The sequence below is a fragment of the Lontra canadensis genome, unplaced genomic scaffold (assembly GCF_010015895.1).
Source record: "Lontra canadensis isolate GAN:19392208 unplaced genomic scaffold, GSC_riverotter_1.0 scaffold69, whole genome shotgun sequence".
Taxonomy (NCBI): Eukaryota; Metazoa; Chordata; class Mammalia; order Carnivora; family Mustelidae; genus Lontra; species Lontra canadensis.
The window spans coordinates 11,368,337-11,393,933 of NW_022631063.1; the positions used below are offsets into that span (position 1 = coordinate 11,368,337).

Sequence of the window (25,597 nt, forward strand, 5' to 3'; positions counted from 1 at the left end):
AAAAAAAAAAAAAAAAAAAAAAAAATTTACTATGCTCTTGGCTCCCGTCTGCACTCAAAAGAACATAAACTAACACAAAGTTCTACCAGTTTTTCTCTTGCTTTATATCCCTCTCTCCATTAAGCACTAGCTCATCTATAGTTTCTCCTTAATCCTCTCATCTCAATAAATAACCTGGACACCTTTCTCTCCTCTGAAATACCAGAATCCTCTCCTCTATTAACTCTGCCTTCTCAACACATGGTAAGCAAAAATGCAGAAAAGTTACACAAGAAAGTTTCAAAATGCCTTTATAATCAACAAAATTACTTCCACATAGAAACACTTCCCAATTGATCTAATCCAGAACAGGGGACGAAATTCAATTACAATATCAATACGGCACATCTTTGCTATGGAATAAGCCTTCTTATATGGAAATATTAAATACCATTAAAGTCACAATTAGCAGATCAATCCATGATTCATCTTGTAAAGCAAAACAAATCTGTCATTTCTAATTTTATTTGAGCGATAATGGAAAGAAAACAGTGAATATAATGAATCAATTAAATAAACAAATATACTTACGTGTTAGATGAAAGATTCCATCACAGGCACTGATATGAGATAAAAAGGCATTTCCCAGGCCTTGACCATTGTGAGCTCCTTTCACAAGGCCAGCAATATCCACTACATTCAGAAAGGCAGGAATTTTGCTGAAAAACAAAAAATGGTTTTATTATAAAATAGTATTAAGAACCTGTTTATTAGCCAAATTGATTTCCAAAATATTTTACATGAGGTAATCATTTCCCTTCTAGAACAATGTTTAGAAGACTCTCAATAATGATTTGATAAATGAATACCAAAAAAATTAAATAAGAAATCTTTTAGGGGTTCTTGGGTGGCTCAGTCGGTTAAGCGTCTGCCTGAGGCTCAGGTCATGATCCCAGGGTCCTGCATCGGGTTCCCAGCTCATCAAGGAGCCTGCTTCACCCTCTCCTTCTGCCTGCTGCTCTTCCTGCTTGTGCTCTCTCTCTCTCACTGTCAAATAAATAAATAAAATCTTTAAAAAAAGAAAGAATCTTTTAATACTTCAGGACGTTCTTACCTAGGAAAATGAAGGAAAGCTGTAAAGCAAAGTAGAGGTTTTTATTGTGCATATATAGAACTAAAACTCACACCATTAATTTTACTATACTGTTCCGTTGGCCCACGCATACAGACACAAAAGCAATGGAGAACATTTTAAGAGTATACTGATAAAAAGTAATCATTATAGAATGAGCCAACATACTTTGTGACAGGCACTGGACTAAGTGATTTACATGCATTTCAAAGTTCAAAACAACTCCATCAGGTAAGTGCTATTTATTAAATCTACTTTAAAGATGAGGAAATTGAGCCTGAGAGGAATTAAGAAATCTATTTACATTCAGGGGATTACTCAACTAGTGGTGACAAAACTGGGATTCAAACACAGGATATCTGGATTTGCATTTAATCATCATGTAGGTTATATAGACCAAAAAATGCATGTAATGACGTGAACTAGTTACGAGCATAGTAATAATCTAGTTGTTAACAACAGCAACAAAAATAGAGGTACAGATAAAATAACCTTTGCTTTGCTCAAAATAAAGGCATAGTAACACAAGTTAGAAACCAAGTTAGGAAAACCAGTTGGCCATGTAAATATGAAGATTAAAGGACAGTTGACCCTTGAACAACACAAGAGAAATATCCACATGTAACTTTTGACTCCCCAAAAAAAACTTAACTACTCATAGCTTACTACTAACCAGAAGCCTTACCAATAACATAAACAGTTCATTAAAATGTATGCATATATGTTATATACTATATTCTTACATATAAAAATAAAGTAAGCGAGGAAAAGAAAATGTTATTAAGAAAAATCATAAGAAAGAGAAAATAAATTTACAGTACTGCACTGTAAAAAAATGTGTTTAGGTGGACCTGCACAGCTCAAACCCATGACGTTCAAGGGTCAATTATACTATGAATTATCAATTTTTTTATTTGCTTAACCAAAAAGAGGCCAAAATTATGTTACAGAAAAAAATGAAGATGGGTTCCCATCCAATATTTTTATTTCCACAAAAGCATTTAATCAATGTTCACTAGCAAAGGAAAGGGGAAATTTTGAAAAATCAATTCCCTCACTGCCTAAAATTTCAACAAATTTGAAGTCTAAGGGCTTTACGATTGTTGTTCTCTTTGGGTCTCTGAAAAAGCTTGGCAATGTCACATGACCACACAGTCTAGTGGTAACAAGGGCCCACATCTAAAGAGTCGGAGTGGGGAGAAAAGGCAGCACAATAGCCGGGGCCTGTACAAGGCATCTCGGCCAGGGAGCCACCTAGTAATAGTAGCTGGGAACCAAACCAGCAGTGTCCAAATCAGCCAACAAGACAGGGGGGGGTCAAGAGATTGGAAACATAAAATGGAACTGAACAAATAAGCACATTCATGGGACAACTGAAGAAATATAAATGGAATCTATGAATGAGATAGTAACACTGGATCAATGTTAATATCCTGATTTTGGTGGTTTACTATGGTAATGAAAGAGAATGTCTGGGGGGCACGTAGGAGGCTCAGGCAGTTACGCTTCCAACTCTTGGTTTCAGCTCAGGCCATGATCCCAGGGTCCTGGGCTCCGCATCAGGCTCCCCACTGTGGAGCTCCCTGTTTCTCTCTCCTTCTGCCCCTCCCCCTGCTCGTGCACTCTCTCTCACTCTCCCTCTCTCTCAAATATATAAAATCTTTAAAAAGTAAGAACAAGAATGTCTGTATTTAGTAAACAAATTTAAGAATTGAAATGCAATGTGACATCATGTCTGCATCGTTCTCAAAGGTTCAAAGAAATTTGGTTTCAAAGCATTCCATGGGTAATTTTGCATCTTTTTATATAAATTTAAAATCATTTAGAAATAAAAAAGGTTTCAAAAAGAAAAAAGAAGCCAGTTTGAGGAGCCGATTTCAAGAATATAATTTGAACCATGTCCAATGACTGACATATCGTAACCAATTGAGCAACACTTCCATGAACGAACACATGAATGAATAAATGAAGACAAGAAAGCTCTTCCTTACAGTAGGCAGTCAACAAATAGTAAGAAGAAATGAGGAAATTATAAAATCACCATGTGGCAATCATCAATGTAATAATTAGTTTGTCAAAAAAATCAGTGGATGCTCAAACTGATGGACAAAAGTAGAAAAAGTGAATGAATTTGGTATATATTTTGTGGTTAGAACTCATAAGAATTGGGATACCTGGGTAGCTCAATCAGTTAAGCATCTGCCTTTGGCTCAGGTTATGATCCCAAGGTCCTGGGATCGAGTCCTGCATTGGGCTCCTTACTCAAGGGGTAGCCTGCTTCTCCCTCTGTCTGCCTTCCCCCTGCTTGTGCTTTCTCTCTCTGACAAATAAATAAAATCTTTCGGGGACAGGGGAAGAACTCATAAGAATTGTTGATATATTGGATACAGGGGTGAGGAAAGAGAAAAATCAAGGATAAATCTTGGACTTGGACTGGGACTTAAGGAACTGGGGAAATAGTAGTGCTATTTATTGAATTATGAAAGTCCTGAAGAACAAACTTAGCGCAAGGCAGAATGAAATGAAGAGGTCCACTTTGAACATGTCAAGTCTGAGGCACCTATTTAGTCATCCAAGTGTCAATGTCAAGAAGGTAATTAGATATTCTGTAGATCAGCAGACTTTAGGAATAGAGACAGAAACTTGGGATTCATCAGCACATTTCAAATAGTGAGAAACTAAAGACACACTAAACTCTCAATAATGGGGAAATAAACTGTACAATCATATAATATGGTATTAAACAAAGTTATATTAGAAATTATTACTTAAATCTGTATTTTTTAATCTAAAGAAAATATCAGTAATAGCCCAAGTAAAAATATATTCTAATTTTTGTAAGTATTGTGTAAACCTTCAGGAAAAGGTATGGAAGGATATACCTCCAAAGTACTTATTCCTATGCTATCAAGGTACAGGTCATTTCTATTCTTGTCTTTATACATTTCCATCCTGTCCGAACGTCTACAATGAACCTGTATTATTTTATTTTTTCTAATTAAAGATTTAATACATGCTTGTTATAAAAACTTCAAACAGTACAGACTACAATAAAGTAAAATTTTTTAAAATAATAAATAATAAATAAATGAAAAGAAAGTAAAAATCATCTAAAATTTCCACTACCCAAAGATAACCACCAAACAGTTTCATACATTTTCCTATGAATATACATGTATATATATAATTTTACATGCATGGAACGATATTAAATACAGGCTACTGACTCCCTCTCCTTCATACTCCCTTGAAAAAAAAACTGCAATGTTAACAGCCAGATGTATCCTTTCTCATCTTTCTCTACACTCTCTACATTACAATCGCCCATAACACATTAATTTTGGAGAAAAAAACACTCTGTCTGATTTTTCTTAAGTAAACTATGCCACACATGGGGCTCAAACTCACCAAGATCTGACCCAAGATCAGCTGACACATCTTCTACCAACTAAGCCACCCAGGCAACCCCCTATGTGATGTTAAATATGTCACTTACATATTTTTACTCAGTCTACATAAGGTCAACAAATAAACAATGGCATAAAGATTTTCTTACCTTGCTGGTTTGTGGTACTGGCAAAGAAAGTCAAACCTTTCATCTGGCACAGGTACTCTGCTCTCATTAGGGTCAATAGTGCAGAAGGGGAAGTTTTCTGCTGAAGCCTGACTATTGGTTAATACATTGAAGAAGGTAGATTTCCTACAATAAACAAAAACAATTTCAATCAATTCTTAGGTTAACACTGAGAAAAACTTTTCATTTTCATTTCAATGCTCAAAGAAGATCCAAGATAATTTTAAAACCAATCTGAGAAGGGAAGGTGGAGAACAACAGAAATGAATGAAATTTACTAACAGAAACAAACTTTTTTACTAAAGGAAAAGAATGAAATTTACAACAATACGGCTCAGGATTTATAATCAAGTTATGTTCCTGTCTCAGTCTATCTGAAATTTGAAAAGCACTTTCCCAAAGAATCTTTGTTATAAGCAATAACTAGTTTCACACACTATAAAAAGTATTTTACTCCTAAAGTACTTGGTAGTAGCAGTACCACTTCACCATATCTAAAATAATCTTCTTTAGCATAAATGTACAGAGTTGTGCATCTAGTTTGGTCAATCACTTCCCAAGCATGATGAATTGGGAAATAGATGCCAATTATCTAATAGGAAATGGGAAGCTGGAGCTCAGACTCCCTACTAATTGTTAATAATACAGATTACTGTTAAATCTGGAGTAATGAACTGTGAATTATGAAAAATCAAAATGTGGGAACACCTGGATGGCTCAGTTGGTTAAGTATCTGCCTTTGGCTCAGGTCACGATCCCAGGGTCCTGGGATCAAGTCCTGCATGGACTCCTTGCTCAGCAGGGAACCTGTTTCTCCCTCTGCCTGCTGCTCCCCTCCTAGTGATCTCTGACAAATAAATAAATAAAAGCTTAAAAATTTATTAAAAGGAAAATCAAAGGTATAATAAGTTGAGAAAAAAATCTATTAGTAATAAATCATCAAGGTGCCTGGGTGGCTCAGTAGGTTAAGCATCTACCTTCAGCTCAGGTCATGATCCCACGACCCTGGGATGGAGCCGAGTCTAGCTCCCTGCTCAGCAAAGAGACTGCTTCTCCCTCTCCTCCCTACTTGTGCTCTCTTTCTCTCACTATCTCTGTTTCTCTCTCAAAGAAATAAATACTTAAAATAATAATAGTAGTAATAATAATAAATTGTTGTTAATGTTCTAATTATCTGATTCTTATCAGGTAATACATGGTCAAAGAATGCCAACTCATATTAACACTAGCTACACTTTTCTTTTTTTCTTTTTTTTTTAAGTAGGCTCCACACTAAGTATGGAACCCACTGCAGGGCTTGAACTGACAACCTTGAGATCAAGACCTGAGCTGAGCTCAAGAGTCAGATGCTTAACCAACTGAGCCACGAGGCACCCACAGCTAAATTTCTAAAATATGATCATTACAGTGCCAAAAATCAGAGTAAAATCCGAAACAAAATGGGATTTTTAAAGGTTTGTTGATCTATTCTGTACTATTTTCCAATTCCATCATTAATATGGAGAGCAGAGAATTCACGATAGTGAATATTCTTGCTCCAGAAATAGAACTATGCACACATGTGGACATAAAATGAAAATTACTGTTACATATTCTTTTTTTTTCACCTTTACATATTCTTTTTAAACTGGAAGAACTGAGGAAGTAACTAAGGATTATGTGGGAATTATAAAGGTGGTACTTGTTAACTCTAGCTAGACCTAATTATGTAAAAATGTCTGCATATGAACCAAATTTGATAATGAAAGAAAATTCAAAAAAGTACAAAGGTTATGTCAGGATGGTAGGATTATAAATAATTATTATTCTCCCTTTTTCAAAGATTTTATTTATTTGTCAGAGAGAGACAGAGAAAGCACTCAAGAGAGTGTGTTCACAACCATGGGGAGTAGCAGAGGGAAAGAAAGAAGTAGGCTCCCTGCTGAGCAAAGAGCCCATGTGGAATGGATGGGCTGCAGGATGTAGGAGTGGGGACTGGATCCTAGAACCCTGGGATCATGACCAGAGCTAAAGGTAGCCACCGAAGCTAAAGGTAGTCTGGATGACTGAGCCATCCAGGTGTCCCTCTCTCTTTTTCAGACAACTTTTTAAGATAAAAATGTCTATTAAGGCCATCTAGGTGGCTTAGTCGTTAAGCGGCTGCCTTCAGCTCAGATCATATCCCAGGGTCCTGGGATAGAGGCCTACATTGGGCTCCCTGCTGGGCCCTCTCCCTCTCCCACTCCCCCCTGCTTGTGTTCCCTCTCTCTGTGCCTCTCTCTGTCAAATAAATAAATAAAATCTTTTTTTAAAAATGTCTATTAAGATGAAACCTAAGCCCATAGGAAGAAATTTACACTTACTACAATTAGCTCATCTGATTGAACTTTTTTTTTTAAAGATTTTATTTATTTATTTGACAGAAAGAGATCACAAGTAGGCAGAGAGGCAGGCAGAGAGAGAGGGGGAAAGCAGGCTTCCCGCTGAACAGAGAGCCTGATACGGGGCTCGATCCCAGGACCCCAAGATCACGACCCGAGCCAAAGGCAGAGGCTTTAACCCACTGAGCCACCCAGGCGCCCCTCTGATTGAACTTTTAACCAAAGAAGTAACCCCTTTAAAAAACAAAACAAAACAAAAATCTGTGAGACCCTTATAAGAGAGTTACGAACAAAAAGTAACAGTCAAGGCTTATTTAAATACTACTGGTGAGAAGTATATTTTGGCAACAAGACACCTTTAACTTGTACCTGCCTATAGTTCTTTAAATATTATTCTCATATCACATTCAGACTAAACATTTTTGAATAAAGAAGAAATGTTTACTAAAATAGCCACTTAAATCATTACTGGTTACTTAGAGCACCACTGGCCAAATCAATAGCCTTTAAATGCCTACCTATAAAAGAATTAGTAAAAACGTAAAGACATGCATTACCAGCCCTCTTTCCAGACATGGTATAAGGACGAGTATTTTGCAAATAACTCACATGTTGATGTTAAGTCATGTTTTAGACCAAGAGGCTATATTAAGACTCAGCCAACAATCCACTAAGTAATACTGACTGTTGTAGAATTTATACTGGCAATTTCTGTGAAGACTCACAGTAACAATCCCAGAACTGTAGGAATGAAAATTACAAAGAAATCACTACTTTTTTTTTTAAGATTTTATTTTAAAGTAATATGTACACCCAATGTGGGGCTCAAACTCACAACACTGAGATCAAGAGTTGCATGCTCTTTCGACTAGGCCAGTCAGGTGCCCCGAAATCACTACTTTCTGTAAAGCTAGCTTTAAATTTCAATCTTGTTATGATAAATGTCACAGCACTTAATTTAAAATAATCTGTATATTTATAAAGTTCTTCTGTGTATTTATAAAGTTCTAGTCCACCTACTTCCAAAAAGATTCTGAAGCTCAGGACAATTTTTAAAATTAATACATATAAGGCAGATGATTTTTTAAAAAGAGAACTCACATTAAGATTATGATCTTTAAAAAAAAGATTGTAATCTTTAAATACCATGTCCATTAACAATAACCAGGACGGGCACCTGGGTGGCTTAGTCTGATAAGCATCCGCCTTCAGCTCAGGTCATGATCTCAGGGTTCTGGGACCCAGCTCTGCATCAGGATCCCTGCTCAGCAGGAAACCTGCTTCTCCCTCTCCCTCTTCCTGCCTCCAGCTCATGCTCTCTCTCACTATCTCTCTCTTTCTCTCTCTCTCTAATAAATTAACAAAAAATAAAATAAAATAAAATAAAATAACCAGAACTTCTTGGAGAAATGGCTGGTTCCAGGTCTGGGACTAGAAATATGCAAGGTAAGTCTCAATTTTTCCCACAGAAAAGAAGGAAGCTATTAAAGATAATAAAGTCTTATCAAAAGGACTCTGAAGCCAACTTGAAAAGCCAAAAATAGATCAATCTGGGCATCAATAAGAACAGCTATGATAACTGTAACAAATCAAGTAACTTTATATCCTTGAGTTGTCAATAATTCTCAATAAAACAAAACCAAAAGAAGCCCTCTCTGGCCACCTTTTGAGGATGCTAGGATGACTGATTCTTTTAAAGATTAAGTAAAGCACTTATTTCCTATATGAACTGTACTTTTATAGTAATAAAGAGTTGATTAAGAAGAGATTATCTTTTGGACATATTCTAGCCAATAAATGAGGAAAAAATAAGAAATTCAGAATACTACCATTTTGCAACCCCCAAGAAATTAATGGAGCTGGGTAATGATTACCAATGACAGTTAATACTGCAAAAAGAAAAAAAAAAAAAAATACAAAACACAGTGCCTCCTAGCAGAAGAAAAGAAGTATATACAACATCTTTCAAGTATTAACATAGAAATTATCTGATCAAAAATTATCTGATACTAGGTACGCCTGGGTGGCTCAGTGGGTTAAAGCCTCTGCCTTCGGCTCAGGTCATGATCCCAGGGTTCTGGGATGGAGCCCTGCATCTGTACCTCTGCTCAGCAGGGAGCCTGCTACCTTCTCTCTCTCTGCCTGCCTCTCCACCTATTTGTGATCTCTGTCAAATAAATAAATAAAAATCTTTAAAAGAAATTATATAATACTAAGCCAAACAAACTTTTGGCTATTACTACCACTTTATAGGAAATACGGAGGAAAGAAGAATATATTAAGGACACCACAGAGAAACAATCAACAGAATTCACTTTGGAAAATTCTATAAGACAAACAACCAGATTTCTTCAATAAGTCAATTGGGAGAAGGCAGAAATTCTGTTTCTGGGTGAAATGCACACTCACAACATACTAGAACTCTCAACCAGAACTAGAGAAGCCATGTAAATGCAGAATACAGAAAACATCTGTTTGAAGGGGTTAGAAATCTGCAAATGTGTGTGGGGGTTGGGGAATAGGAAGGGAGGGAGACAAACCATGAGAGACTCTTATATCACAAAACAAACTGAGGGTTGCGGGGTGGGGGGGTGTTAGGGAGAGGATAGTGGGGTTTGGACATTGGGGAGGGTACCTGTACCCCTGGGGCTAAAAATACATTATATGTTTATAAAAAATTTTTTAAAAAAGAAAGAAATCTGGAAATGGAAAAAAAGAATCTTAAAGAAGTGATCTGACCACTTTCACCCTGGGAACATTTGCCCACTCAGGACAGAGGAAGGAGGCCAAGAATCCAGGCTTTACACTCATGGAAAGCTGATGCTGGAGGGCAGAGAACCCAGCAAAGCCCCCAGAGGAGTCTTGAATCTCAAGAACATGACCAGTTTTCACCTGAGAATATTTCTCCGCAGAAAGAAAACCACAAAATGTGCTGAAACAAATGGTGACATAAATTGACCACTCCCCTATACCTTACTTCCCTCCACACAAAAAAATAAATTGGTTGCCAGAATAACCCATCAGTCCTTATTGATCTAAAATTTAACTAAAATAATTTATACCTGCAATGAAAATACTACAAAATAATGTTACAGAAAAGTACTTAAAGTAAAATGTAAATGTATTAACTAATCCAAACACATATAGAACACTTGCGCCTTTTTGGGGGGACAATTATATTTTTTAATATTGTAGTTTTAAAATTGCTCATTATTATAGTCATAGTAATTATAACATAAAAAGGCCAGAGAGGATTTATGGGCTTGTTTTCAAATTTATGGCTATTATTAAGATAGTATTTTTGACTGCCTATCTTAACAAAAATATTTTATACTAAAGGAAAAATGTTATCCCTTAAAACAGAGAAAAACACAGTAAAAGAAAGCCCCATTATCTCTTAGACTGAAAAAAATCTTACGTACAGCCAAACTAAACTTGGAAGATAATCTCCAGTTACACAAAATGTCTCATCTTGGCCATGGATTTTAAATTTCATAAAGTCCAAGTCATTTGTACCTTTCAAGAGTTATAAGTACACAAAAGTAAAATGAAATAAGGAACAAGAAAAGGAAACATGTCTAAGGATTATTACTATAGGCTTCAGTGGCAAGTTAAGACATATGATCTACTCAAGGAAAGCCTTGTGAATTTAAAAGTTTTGGCTTACATCTAGACTGTGAAAGCCCATAAGGCTTTTTGTGAAATGAGGATTTTACACACATACACACACAGAAACACAGACATATTAAGGTTATTATTAAAACTTCAAAATAGGAGGGCACCTGGGTGGCTCAGTTGGTTAAGCTTCTGCCTTCGGCTCAGTCATGATCCCAGCACCCTGAGATGCAGCCTCACACCTAGCTCCTTGCTCAGCGGGGAGCCTGCTTCTCCCTCTCCCTCAGCCTGCCGTTTCCCCCTACTTGTGCTCTCTCTCTGTTAAATAAAATTTTAAAAATCTTTAAAAAGAAAAAAAGCTTCAAAATGGGAGAAAGATTCAAAATTGTAAGAATTTTTCTTATGAAAGAATGGGCTTACATAAATATTATTTCAACAATGATCGCACTACAAAGAAAAAAGTGACTACACTTAATGACTGCCCTCTCCATTTAGGATCTAAATATTTTTGAAATTACATATTTTACTGTAATAAGTAAACCTGACTGAAAAGATGTTTTATCTAAAACCTTATGCAAAATCACAACATGTACTGGGAAGTAAGGATGCCGATGCAAATTCCCACAGCATTCTGAATTAACCATTTATAAAACAAACATCTGAAACATGGAAAAAAGTAGAATGTTCTTTCACTAAACTGTTAAAAAAAAAAGTATCTGGGGCACCTGGGTGGCTCAGTGGGTTAAAGCCTCTGCCTTCGGCCCAGGTCATGATCCCAGAGTCCTGGGATCAAGCCCCACATCGGGCTCTCTGCTCTGCAGGGAGCCTGCTTCCTCTTCTCTCTCTCTCTGCCTGCCTCTCTGCCTACTTGTGATCTCTGTCTGTCAAATAAATAAATAAAATCTTTAAAAAAAAAAAAAGTATCTATCTGTTAGATAAAAGAAATAAACAGGGATAACAGAAATGAATATCAATGTGTGTATACATGGGTTAGTATAACCACATATATTTCCTAACACTATCAGGTGAGAGAGCCTAAAAGCAATTAATACTCCAGTATCAAAAATCATACCAAGAGTCAGATATTAGTTTCTAAATACCACTCTCCAATAGAAACCAGAGCCCCCTGGAAACAAGGCTGGGACAGGAAAAAAACAGTAGCCTAAAATATCTTACAGTGTCATAGAGGAAGTGCTTTTAAAAAAAAAAAAGAGGGGTGCCTGGGTGGCTCAGTCGGTTAGACATCTGCCTTCAGTTCATGATCTTGGGGTCCTGGGATCAAGCCCCACATTGGGCTCCTTACTCAGCTGAGAGCCTGCTTCTCCCTCTGCCTGCCCCTCCCCCTGCTTGGGCTCTCTCTCTCTATCTCTGACAAATAGATAAATAAGATCTAGGAAGAAAGAAAGAAAGGAAGGAAGGAAGAAAGAAAGAAAGAGAAAAGAAAACAAAAGGGGTACCCAGGTGGTTCAGTGGGTTAAGCATCTGCCTTTGGCTCAGGTCATGATCCTGGAGTCCCTGGCATAATCCTGGAGTTAGGGATCAAGCTCCCTCCTGGGCTCCCTACTCAGCGGGGAATCTGCTTCTGCCTCTACCTCTGTCCCTCCTCCTGTCCCCCCAAGCATACTCTCTCTCTCAAATAAATAAATTAAAATCTTTTTAAAAAAATTATTATTTATTTGAGAGAGAACGAACACACCCATGCGTGGGGGGAGAGTGGTGGAAGGAGGGAGCGAGAATCCCCAAGTGGACTCCACACTGAGTATGGAGCCCAACATGTGGCTCAATCCAACAACCCTGAGATCATGACCTGAGCGGAAATCAAGAGTTGGTGCTCAACCAACTGAGCCACCCAGATGCCCCAGTCAGGGAAACTTTAAAAAGAAACAGGATATTTGAATAGCCTCAAATTATCTTTCCCTTATAATATTAACTAATTACTATGGATGGTTTTATCAAATGTCCACAAATTTTTTGATACTCCTTCCTTCTGGAAGTGGAGCTTCATTCCCCGATTCTTGAGTAATAAGTTGTGTTGATATCATACACCCCTTAATATGATGCTATGAGGATACTTCACCTCCATGGTATTCTTCCCAAAAGTCCATGCATGATTTCTGGTATCAAAACATATTACAAAGCTACAGTAATAAAAAGTGTGGAACTAACAAAGACAGACACAGACACCAGTGGAATACAACAGAGAGTTCAGAAATAAACCCTCACATATATAGCTGAATGATCTTCAACAAGAGTGCCAAGACCAGAAAATGGGGAAAAGACTATGTCTTCAACAAATGGTGTTGAGAAAACCGGACAGCCATATGCAAAAGGATAAAATTGGATCCCCACCATATACAAAAATTAACTCAAAATGGATTAAGGACCTAAATGTAGGACATAAAACTCTAACAGTCCTAGAAGAAAACATAAGAAGGAAACAACAGAGTGAAAAGACAACCTAAAATGGGAGAAAATAATTGCAAATCATATGTCCAATAAGGGATTAACATCCAGATATTAGGATAAAAAACTCCTATAACTCACCAACAAAAGTAACCTTTAAAAGTTACACACCTGGACAAATGACCTGCATAAACATTTCTCTAAAGAAGATAAACAAATGGTCAATAAGCAACTGAAAAGATGCTCAACATCACTAATTATCAGGGAAATGCAAATCAATAGCACAATAAGATATCACTTCACACCCATTAGGATGGTTACCATCAAAAAACAGAAAATAACAAGTGTTGGGCAGGATGTAGAGAAACCAGAACTCTAGTACATTACTGATGGAATATAAAATGGTGCAGCCACCATGGAAAACAGTAAGGAAGTTTCTCAAAACTCTAAAAGTAGAATATCATATGATTCAAAAACTCCATTTCAGGGTATTTATACAAAATTAAAAATAGGATCTCAAAGAGATATTTATAATCCATATTTGTTGCAGCATCATTCACAATAACCAAGAGGTGGAAGCAACCCAAATGTCTAATCAACAGATGTATGGATAAAGAAAATGTGGTATATACACATAACAGTATACTACTTGGCCTTCAAAAGGGAAATCCTGCCACATACTAAAACACAGATAAAATTTGAGAACGTTTTCCCATGCTCAGTGCTGAGTGAAATAAACCAGGACAAATACCGTATGATTCCGCTTACATGGGCTACTGACTCCTGTCAAAGTCATGTAAACAGAAAGGAAAATGGTGGTTGACAGGGGCTACGAAGAGGGAAAAATGGAAAATTGTTCAATGGGTACAGAGTTCCAGATCTGCAAGATGAAAAAGTTCTAGAGATGTATTACCTAACAATGAGAATACAGTTAATACTACTCAACTGTACCCTTAAGAATGTTTAAAGGGTAACTTTTATATTGTGTTTCATACCATAATTGTTTTAAAAGTTCACAGCAGGAAAAAAACTTTAAATCTGAATTGACATTACACAAAATACCTACATCCATACATTTCAAAAATAAAAATTTCCATGACCTTTAAAAGATCTGTACTAGAAAAAAGGACATTAACGGGAAACTTGGTGAAAGCCAAATAAAGTCTACAATTAATACTAAGCAAGTAAATGAGCAAAAAATAAATCTATCTGAAATTATGTTGTAACACAACAACAGAGATCAGAATTCTAAATAAAGAAAAAAAAAACACTGAAAATTAAAAGATTTAAGAAAAAGCCATCTATCAAGTACTTTTAAGGGACCTAATTACTGCTGAAGTAATAACAGGAAAGACTGAAAAGGAGAGCAGACCTGTCATCCAAAAGATTACTCAAAACACGTTAAAAAGAGAAAGCAAATAATTCCCAAATCACAAATTTCCATGAAAGAGCAGGCATACTGGAACGCTGACAAGCGTACAATAAGACTGAAGTTCATTTAAAATGATACTGGGGAGTTTTGCTTTCCCTTCTACTATGGGATTGCCCTCTTGCCATAAAGAGGTATAAAACTAAACAAAACATATGAAATAACAATTTTCAGACAGAGGACAGTATGTAGCACAGCCCTGTGTTCTCTAAGAGAACAACAAATGAACTAAGCTCTACAACTGCACCCGCTTACTGCCTAAAAGTGCTTTCAAAGCCACAGAACAGGGAGGGAGAACAAACAGAACCTAGCAGTCATACCATGTTAAAGAGACGGAGATGAGAGTTTGAGGAGGCCAAACCAGCTAGAATTTACAGGGCAGTGTAATGGAAAGGAAGAAGCTGCACAAAGGGAGGGCTCTAGAGATCAGCAAAAGGTGTCCTCAAGACTATGGCTAAGTAATGATTTGTACATGAGTAAATTCAGTCTCCAAAAGGCCAGGAGGGGGAAAAAAAAAAAAAAACCCTCAAAAGAAAGAGAGTGAACAATCTCAGGCTCACACACAGAGCTTGGAATAGTTCACAGTCCTACCAGCCACAGTAGAGAGATCATAAAATATAAGGGAACTTGGGTAGAGTCCTCAAAAGAGTCGAATCTTATATATGGACAAAAACTATTTTGAATTCATCATAAGAAAACATACTAGGAAACCTCAAAATAATCAAAACGATACACAAATAACTAAATGCCAGAACAAAGTCCAAGACTCTTTAAAGGAATACTATAAAATGCAGCACTCAACATAAAATCCAATGTCTGGAATCCCATAAAAACTACAAGGCATGCAAAGAAGCAGGTAAATATAGACCAAAATCAGGACAAAAGCCAATAAATACCAACAAATCAGGTTATGATAGAGAAAACAGAATTAGCAGATAAGACCCTAAAGTAAGTGTTATAAATCTCTTTAGAACTTTCTTAAGGACATAAAGGGAAATATAAAGACAATGAGGAGTGAAATGAAAGCTATAAAAACTATGCAGACAGAACTATTGTACGAAAAATACAACATCTGAAATAAAATGATATTGAAAAACACACTGAATATGATTAGCTACAGATTAGACACTGCAGAAAAAAAGATCAATGAACATGAAGTCAGAGCAAAAGAAATGATCAAATGAAGCACAGTGGAAAAAAAGAAAAGATTGGAGGAAAAAAACCAGAGCCTCAGTGGAATACTATCTAGATAACTAACACACTTAAAATACAGTCCCAAAAGGAGAGAAAGGGGGAGGAGGGATGGAAGCATTTGAAGAAATACTGGCCAAATATTTCACAAATTTAATGAATATCACAAACTCACAAACCTAAAATCTCAACAAACACAAAGCAAAGGAGGTGTAAGGAAAACCATACCAAAGCACACAATAATCAAATTGCTGAATACCCAGTAGCAGAGAAAATTTTAAAAGCAACTAAAGAAAAAAACAAGACATTATGTACAGAAAAACAAAGATTAAGAATGACAACAGTATTCTCTTTGGAAAGCTAGAAGAAAATGGAAGATAACTTCAAAATGCCAAAAGAAACTGTCCATGGAATCCTTCCCAGCGAAAATCTTTAAAAAATGAATGTATAACAGCCACATGAAAAGATGCTCAACATTATTAGGCATCAAGGAAATGCAATTCAAAACCACAATAAAATACACTTCACACCTTGGCTGTAACAAAAAAGATAAAAACAAGTATTGGTGGGAATGTGGAGAAACTGGAACTCACATACACTGCTGGTGGGAATATAAAATGGCACAGCCGCTTTGGAAAACAGTTCTGCAGTTCCTCAAATAGTTAAACATAGATTCACCATACATGCCAGAAATTTCACTGCTAAGTATACAAGAAAGATGGATACACAAAATTTTGTGTAGACAAACTGATGTATTTTATGTATTCCAAGGCTAGAGCAGAGAAAATACAAACAGCCTAGAACATACTGTGGTACAAAAAAGTAGAAAGTACTCAGAATATAGAGAATATACCAAAGGAATACAAGTGAACAGGAAGCCTCCTGATGGCCAAATATGGGCAACTTGAACAACAAAATAAGTAATAATAGTAACAGATTATAACCAACAGAATAAACTAAGAATCCAATCCTGATCTAAACAAATTATAATCAAATACATGAAAAATGGGGAGCTCTTTTTTTTTTTCTTTCTTTTCTTAAGATTTTATTTATTTAACAGCATAAGCAGTTGGAGCAGCAAAGGGAGAGGGAAAAGCAGACACCCCTCTGACAGGGGTGTGGGGCTCGATCCCAGGACCCTCATGACCTGAGCCAAAATCAGATGCCCAACCGACTGAGACACCCAGATGCCCTGGGGAGATTTTTTTTTTTTTTAAGATTTTATTTATTTATCTGTCAGAGAGAGAAAAAGCACGCGCGCACAAGCGAGCACATGCACACAAGCAGGCAGAGTGGCAGGCAGAGATGGAGAAAGAAGCAGGCTCCCTGCCAAGCAAGGAGCCCAAAGCGGGACTTGATCCCAGGTTCCCGGGATCATGACCTGAGCCAAAGGCAGCGGCTTAACCAATTGAGCCACCCAGGCGTCCCCCTGGGGAGCTATTTTTTACAATAGAATTCTAGCCAATAGAAATCTATTATTCCTTCTATAAATTGTTCCCACTATAAATGTAAAACGAAAAATGGAAACTTTAAAATCACCTTTTGGTAAACACCACAATAACTATTTCAAGCAAGAGTCATTAATATATGCCAAAATTTGGGGCAAACATATGAGAAAATACTATTTAAAGAACTTCAAAGTATCTTCCACAAGGTATTTACTAATTGCAATGGGAAATATAGTAATCCTTACAGGGAAGAAATTTGTCAGACACCTGACCAAAGTTAACATCACTAGTAATGGGACAAATCAACACCATATGCTTCCTGACATGATGTACTAATAAGTACATGTCACTTCTGTACCCTAAAATGCATAACCTAAATTTAATCAAAAGAAAACATTCGACAGGGTGCTTGAGTGGCTCAGTGGATTAAGCCTCTGCCTTTGGCTCAGGTCATGATCTCAGGGTCCTTGGATGATCGAGGCCTGCATCGGGCTCTCTGCTAAGCAGGGAGCCTGCTTCCTCCTCTCTCTCTGCCGGCCTCTCTGCCTACTTGTGATCTCTCTCTCGGTCAAATAAATAAATAAACTCTTTTAGAAAAGAAAAGAAAAGAGAAGAGATTTGACAAGCCCATCTCACACAGTTATAGCAACCAGAAGAGCTATCCCATCACACAGTAAAGTCGGGAATATCAAAATACAGTTTCTCAAACAAAGGCAATTACAATAGAGCAAAGATAGCCTTTTTAGGATACAGTGCTGGAACAAGTGGTCATCCACATTCAATAAACAAAAACAAAAAAATCTAGGTATAGACCTTACACCCTTCAAAAACAACTGAAAATGGATCACAGACCTAAACATAAAAAGCAAAACTACAAAACTTCTAAAAAATAGGAGAAAACCTAGATGACTTTGGGCATGGTGATGACTTTGCAGATACCACACCACAGGTTTGAGCCATAAACAGACAAGCTGGACTTCAGTGAAATTAAAAACTTCTTGTTTTTTTTAAAGATTTTATTCATTTATTTAAGAGAGAGAGAGAGAGAGTATGAGCAGGAGGAGGGGCTGAGGGAGAGAGACAAGTAGACTCCCCATTGAGCACGGAGCCCGATCCCGGACCCCGAGATCTTGACCCAAGCCAAAGGCAGACACTTAACTAACCCAGCCACCCAGGTGCCCCTGAAATTAAAAACTTCCACTCTGTGAAAGACAATGTCAAGAAAATGAGAAGACAAGCCACAAACTGGGAGAAAATATTTGCAAAAGACATATCTGATAAAGAACCATTATCCAAAATATACAAAGAACACTTAAAACTCCACAGTATAAAAACAAACAGGGGCATCTGGTTGGCTCACTCAGTTAAGCATCTGCCTTCAGCTCAGGTCATAATCCCAGGGTCATGGGGCTCCCTGCTCTGCGAGGAGCCTGTTTCTTCCTCTTTCCCCCTCCCCTCTTGCTATCTCTCTCTCAATTAAATAAACAAAATCTTAAAAAAAAAAAAAAAAAAAGACTTTTAAAAACAGACCAACGATTTTAATAAATACCTCACCAAGAAGATATACAGATGGCAAATAGGCACATGAAAGATGCTTCATGTTATATGTCATCAGGGAAATGCAATTAAAATAATAATGGGATACCACTATACACCTATCAGAATCCAAAATCCAGAACAGTAACAACACCAAATGCTGGTGAGGATGTGGAGCAACAGAAACTCTCATTTACTGCTGGGGAAAATCAAAATGATACAACCACTTCAGAAGTTTCTTATAAAACTAAACATACTCTTACCATATAATTCAGCAATTGTGCTCCTTGGTATTTACCAAAGGAGCTGAAAACTTATGTCTACACAAAAACCTGCATATGGATGTTTATAGCAGGTTTACCCATAACTGTCAAAACTCAGAAGCAATCCAAATATCCTTCAATTAGTGAATGGATAAACTACAGTATCCAGAAATGGAATATTATTCACCACTAAAAAGAAATAAACTTTTAAGCCATGAAAAAACATCGGGAAACTTCAATGCACATTACTAAGTGAAAGAAGCCTATCTAAAAAGGCTACATACTATAAGATTCCAACTATATGACATTCTGGAAAAGGCAAAATTAAGGAGAGAGTGAAAAGATTAATGGTTGGGGGGAGGGTAGGTAAATAGGCAAAGCACAGAGCATTTTTAGGGCAATGTGAAATTACTCTGTACCATACTATAACTGCAGATACATGTCAATATGCCTTTGTCTAAACCCATGTAAGGTACAATGACAAGATTGTACTCTATGGACTTTGATAACACTGTGTCAATGCAGGTTGAACTGTAACAAATGTAACACTCTGGTGGGAGAATGTAAATAATAGGGAAAGGCTGTGCATATGTGAGGACAGGGGTATATAAGAAATCCCTCTGGTGGGGGAATAGGGTAACTGGATGATGGACATTAAGGAGGGCACCTGATGTGACGAGCACTGAGTGTTATACGCAACTGATGAATTATTGAACACTACATCTGAAACTAATGATATGCTATATGTTGGCTAATTGAATTTAAATTTTAAAAATTAAAAAAAAAAAAGAAATCTCTCTGCCTTCCCCTTAATTCTGCTGTGAACCTAAAACTGTTCTAAAACAAAATCTTAAAAAAAAAAAAAAAAGAAAAAAGGGTAGTTTCTAGGGCACCTGGTGGCTCAGTCCATTAAGTATCTGACTCTTGATTTCCACTTAGGCTCGGGGTCCCGAAACAGGCTCCACGATCAACAGGGAGTTTGCTTGGATTCTCTCTCTCCCTCTCTCTCTGCCCCTACTGATTCCCTTTCACTCTCTCTCTCTCTCTCCCCTCCCCCCAAAATAAATAAATAAACCTTTAAAAAGACATTTCCCCCAAAAGCCTTAAGCCTCACAGCCATAATAACATAATAATACACTGATCCAAGAGGAGTTAATTTATAAAGGGTCAGTGAGGTTTTAAAAAAAAAAAAAAAAAAAGTAGGGGTGCCTGGGCGGCCCAGTCAGTTAAGCGGCTGCCTTCAGCACAGGTCATGAACTTAGGGTCCTGGGATAAAGCCCTTCCTTGGGCTCTCTGCTCAGTCAACAATGAGTCTGCTTCTCCCTCTCCCTCCGTGATCTCTCTCATTTTCTCTGTCTCAAAAAAAATAAATAAAATCTTTAAAAAGAAGAAAAAAAGCAAAACAAATCTAGAAACCAAATCTTCATATTCTTGGGTTTGGTATTATTTCTACTACATTAATAGAAGCCATTAAAAGATGTGTCCTTATCATTAAGCCTACACGCTACATCGGGGGGGGGGGGGGGGGGGACAACTATCCCATTCATAAATAATTCCTGAGGGCCTAAAAAATTCTAAGTATTAGCGGCACCTGGGTTACCTGGGTGGCACCTGGGTTAAGCACGTGACTCTTGATTTTGGCTCAGTTCATAATCTCAATGTCCTGGAATCCAGCCCTGTATTGGGCTCCCTGCTCAGCAGAAAGTCTGCTTGAGGATTTTCTATCTCCCTCTGCCCCTTTTCTGGCTGGCATAAATAAATAAATCTTTAAAAAAAATTCTAAGTGCTAAAAATAGAAAAATAAACAAGAACAATACAATCCTTCCCTTCAAGAAATTTAAATTCTAATTGGCAGTGGGGGGGCTGTTAAAAAACTGAATAAATTAGATAACACATACAAAGCAGTCAGAATAGTAACTGTCATATAGTGTTTGAAAAATATCAGCTATTATTAGCCATACATGTTACCTTTAAGTTTTTGAGTAATCAGCCTAATATATGTTAAAAAGAAAATCTTATTTGTCCAATTCTCTAAAAATCAAGACATTCTTTAGATGGTTTCTATATCAAATGTCCTTATTTTTGATCAGCAGGCCATCTTTTAAAGAACCTCCCCCGTACCCAATCTATCCCTTATAGACCTATCCAGAGGTAGATATGTCCAGTCAGATTTCCGTACACAGAAATGTGAATCACTGGAGAGGCTGCAGGAGATAAGAAACGCTCAGTTCATATGGCTAAGCTCCATAATGACCCATCTCTATCAGCGTTATCCTGGTTCCTGTCCTTCCTAAGATCCGCTGTTCAGGTTGTCCTTTAGTTCTGTCCTTCCAATAATTTTCTTTTTCGTGTTTTAAAACAGCCAGGAGTTGTATATCTTACAAAGAGCCATATCTGATACAGTTAAGTAATGTAAGATCACTCTACAAAAAGGAGTGTTCACAAACACAATTGCCAAAAATCAAACTAAACATTATTAGAATGAGAAAATTTTACTATTTATAAAGTATACCTCACTAAAACAGGTGGGGGAAGGGGGAGGGTGGTAGTGGGTTGGCTATTTAATTTAAAAGCATAAATAGCACAATTATACTGGATAATATATTTTCAGGTTATTTTCATATACACTGATTATATTGTGTTCTACAGCTAAAATGTTCACATAAGAAACACTTCTTAGGTTGTCTCAGTTTAAAGTAGTCCCATTTAAAGTCAGGCTGCATTGACTGCAGTAATTTTAAAATAAGAGATGTTACTCTCTAAAAACTGTCTTACTAGTGAGTGAAATAAAGCTCACAACATAATAATCATATCTTGCTTTCAATTTTATTGACAACACCCTACAGTACTTTGCTTAATTATTTGTTTTGCTTACATTTCCACTCTCTATTTAGTCTTACTTTACAAGCAGCCTATATCACAGCAGGAAACCCCTTCAAAATGCAAACCTCTCCAGCTCCAGGAAAGACTGAAATTAGGACAGCCACACTTGCTCATGTTTTACATCACAAGAATTTAAGAAATGCCATATTTGGCCATCCCATGCCCCATTCACTAAAAAATCTCTAGGACAGGGACTTCAAGGAACACATGAAAAAAACATGGTTATCCTACTTGCCACCAATCAAAAAGCCTAAAGCACATGCCAAAATGTATTCATTCACCTTAGTAAATCCATAATGGATCTGTTACCATTAGTATACCCTAATCACTTTTGAGACATTTTATATTTAAAGGTTAGTAAAACGTATTAAAATAAAAGGACAAATAATGAAAAAAGTAGACTAAACATCCAAATTGCACGTGCGTGGGTTATATGCTGAATTCAGCCCATATTTCCTACCACTGCCTTTATTTGCAAATAAATGATTCATTTTAATTTTAAACATTACAAAACTCAAAGTTTTGCTCTGGTAACTTTCAGATTTAGCTACTTTATAACAGATATCCTTTTATCTAGCAACTTCCAATATTAAACTCAAAATTGTTAGTTCCTTCTCCAGTAAAAATTAAGCCATCTGACCCCTGATCTCCCAAGAATCTAATCAACTTTATAGTGGGGCTTTTAGAACTAATTCCTAAAGTATCCTACTACTGTCAGCCTAGATAGGTACACCACATAGCCAGCGAGCATAAAAAAAAATCAAATTTAAACTACTCCAATTCCACCTAAATTCAAAACTGAGTATCTCCCTATAGTGTCTCAAGCAAACAGCTGATCCGGTTCAGCTTAATGTTTCAGTTCTCACTGCTTCTTCCTCTAGTTTAACAAAGCAAACAAAAGAAGTAATTCAAGTTTCAACACAGTACCTGTGTAGAAAACCAAAAATAAAATATGTCCAAATGAAAACCTTATTTTGCAACATTAATATTTCAGCTTCCCAGCTTCTTTTCTTCCAAGTTTTAATTACCACATGAGTTCCTTTCCTACAACAAGACCCAGAATATTTATAAGACGAAAAAAAGTAAAGCCCAACATTCACCTACCCAACATTTGGCAATCCAACAATACCAATTTTCAAGGAGGTTCCAAATCTTCCAATGATTGGGGGTGGTTTAACTCCATCACCTCCCTTTTTGGGGGGCATCTGAAATGTCAAAACATACATATAAACAAAATTTTTTATACTCCCCATTAACCAAAAGCACATTTCATCACACAAAATATATTACTGAGTAACAAATTAAGAATAAAGCATACTGTATATACCAATCCAAAACCAACACGGAGCTAAATCCAGTTTTTCAACAAAAAAAATGTAAAAAGTTCTATAAATAGATCAGATTCTGATAGCTGTCAAGGCAGTCACTCCTAAGAAGTCCTGGAAAGATTAATCTAAAATTATGTGGCACCATAAATCAAAAGAAACTTAAAATTTAGTTGCCAATCTTCCATCCATACTGTTCACAAAACACTTTCTTCCTTAATCTGATACATGGTTACAAGACTGAAAGCATTCAGAAGCAGGAGCACAGATAAGAGTCAGATTATCCATGCTAGTACTACCAGCAACCAAGTCACCTCCCCCAAACCATTCCGCTTATCTGGAACCTGTTCTTTCCCATCTTCCCCACAAGCACCAGTCTCACACGGATGAACACACACCAGTATCAGGGTCTTTCCGACCAAGTCTCTTCCATCTTTGGCACTGTAGGTACGACTAGCAACCTCCAGAATCTACCTCCAGTTATTTACAGCCGTAAATGAATCCACTCACTCTTTTTATTTCCAAACTGAAACTTTCCAGGTCCTTGCTAACCTGGCTCCAAATTCCTCCGTGCAGAATTAATCCCACTTTCCTACTGCAGGCTGAACTCCCGAGGACTGCTAACCTCATGTTTTATAAACTGGGAACTAAAACTGTCCCTGCCTTCTGGCGCCTGCTGAACCTTCAGCGGCCACGCTGAGGCCCTGCTCACGAACTGATATTCCAGCCTTTTGATCCCTGACCCTAGTGCCAGGGATCTCCCTTCTCGGGGTCTTAACTCACACCTGCTCCCAGCCAAAGGCCAGGGCCCCGAAGCATGAGCAGAACCTCTCCTGCCCTCTGGCCTCCTACAGAGGGGTGGCCGGCAGCCCTGCCAGAGCGGACCTCTACCCAACATCTCCCCCCGTGGACTGGGCCACTGGTCGTCCCGGCCTCTGCAGAAGGCTTCCCCCAGAACGTGCCGGGCTGAGGCGTTGGCCGCTCGCAGGACGCGCGGCCTAGTCCAAGAGCGCCTCATTCATCCACACACCCCATGCAGCCCTGCCCTCGCCCATCCCGGCCAACTGGCCCTGGCCTCACACCCGGCTCCGGGCCACGGGCTGGGGCGCCGGAGCCGAGGCTGGGAGCGCGTCCCCGGGCTCCCGGAGGGACTCACCGTGCTCAGGCCGGGCGATGACACGGGGTCCCAACAGCAGCGGGAGACGGGTCCTGCCGGCAAACGGGAGGCGGGGAGGAAGGAGGAGAAAGCACAGGCCCGGCCCCTCCGCCGAGCAGCACGCACGACGGCGGCGGAGGTGGTGGCTGCGGCGGCGGCGGAACGGGCGGGCCGGGCGCCCGGCAGCACCTGCGCGCAGAGCGCGCGCCCCGCCCCACCCCTCGCTCCCGCCCTCCCCGTCCATTGGTCCGACCAGACAGGAGGCGGGAGCAAGGTGGGAGGAGCGGGCGGCGAGGGAGCGGGCGGGAGGGGGAGCCGGAGCCGGAGCCAGTCTTGCTGACTGCTTCCCCAACTCACACGCACAGCTCTGTTCCCGATGCACTGGCCCCGGGAAGGCGCGTCTTCCGCCCAGTCAGCACGTGGAGCTCATCCGCAGCCGGTCTCCGCTTCCCTCCCGGAGCCGCCCCGCGTTGCCGCACGCGGCCTCTCGTTGGCCTGCAGTCCCACATATCCCCCGCGGGATCTCGAAGTACCCTTGGCCCGAGGGCCCGCCCGGAGACGGGTCGCCTCAGGTCTGGCGAACAGCCGCGCCAATCCTGCGGACGTCCTGGCTGCTAACAGAGTCCTCGGGAAAAACGGCCCCACCCGCCATCCTTTTCCAATAACTCTTCAGCCAATCTAGTGCTGTTAAACAAACTTTCTATAAGGGGAGAAAAGGGGCGGGGGGGGGTGGCAAGGGAAGCTTATGATCTAAGGATTCTTTCATCAACTTATAGTTCAAGGGTTTTGCAAGTACTGGAACCCATAATGCGTTTAATAGGGCCAGCTTCCTGCCCCCCTTTCCTTCTGGATGGTTATGTGCAAGGGCCTTTGGAATTGGGGAAACATAGGTTCCCATCTGGATTCCACTCCTGTGACCGTGGACAAAGTACGTCTCCGGGCTTGAATTTCCTCTTGGATAAAAATGAAATAGTGAGACCCACCTTAAAGGTTATTGTGAGGATGAAATGAGATACACCTCAAGCTTCCAGCAACAGTACCTGACACAACTGGAAAGGCCCATAAGGAGTAATAAAGGATAGTGTTAATATTAGGATTTCATCCCATCTCACCCTCACCTAACTACACCATGAACTCCATCTGTGGAAGGAATTCTTTCTTTAAACTTCCAAGTATGTGTTGCAAGAATGTAATCTGTTCCAAAATGTATGACCCTAGAAGCTTCTTGCAAGGAGTCTAGTTCATGGGGAGCCTGGCTGGCTCAGTTGACAGAGAATGGGACTCTTGATCTCCGGGTTGTGAG

The 25,597-nt window shown here is 38.6% G+C and overlaps 1 protein-coding gene across 1 annotated transcript in view; it reads right to left on the bottom strand.

Moving 5' to 3' along the window:
- The window catches only part of OLA1 (Obg like ATPase 1), a 178,640-nt gene extending 154,165 nt beyond the window's left edge, over positions 1 to 24,475 (bottom strand). The window contains exons 1-4 of the mRNA XM_032880482.1: positions 24,295 to 24,475; positions 22,918 to 23,018; positions 4,668 to 4,811; positions 571 to 698 (exon numbers count right to left, since the gene is read on the bottom strand). Of these exons, the coding sequence (XP_032736373.1) occupies positions 571 to 698; positions 4,668 to 4,811; positions 22,918 to 23,018 (373 nt within the window). The 5' untranslated portion in view covers positions 24,295 to 24,475. The remainder of the gene's footprint in view (positions 1 to 570; positions 699 to 4,667; positions 4,812 to 22,917; positions 23,019 to 24,294) is intronic.
- Between the last annotated feature and the right edge of the window lie 1,122 nt (positions 24,476 to 25,597).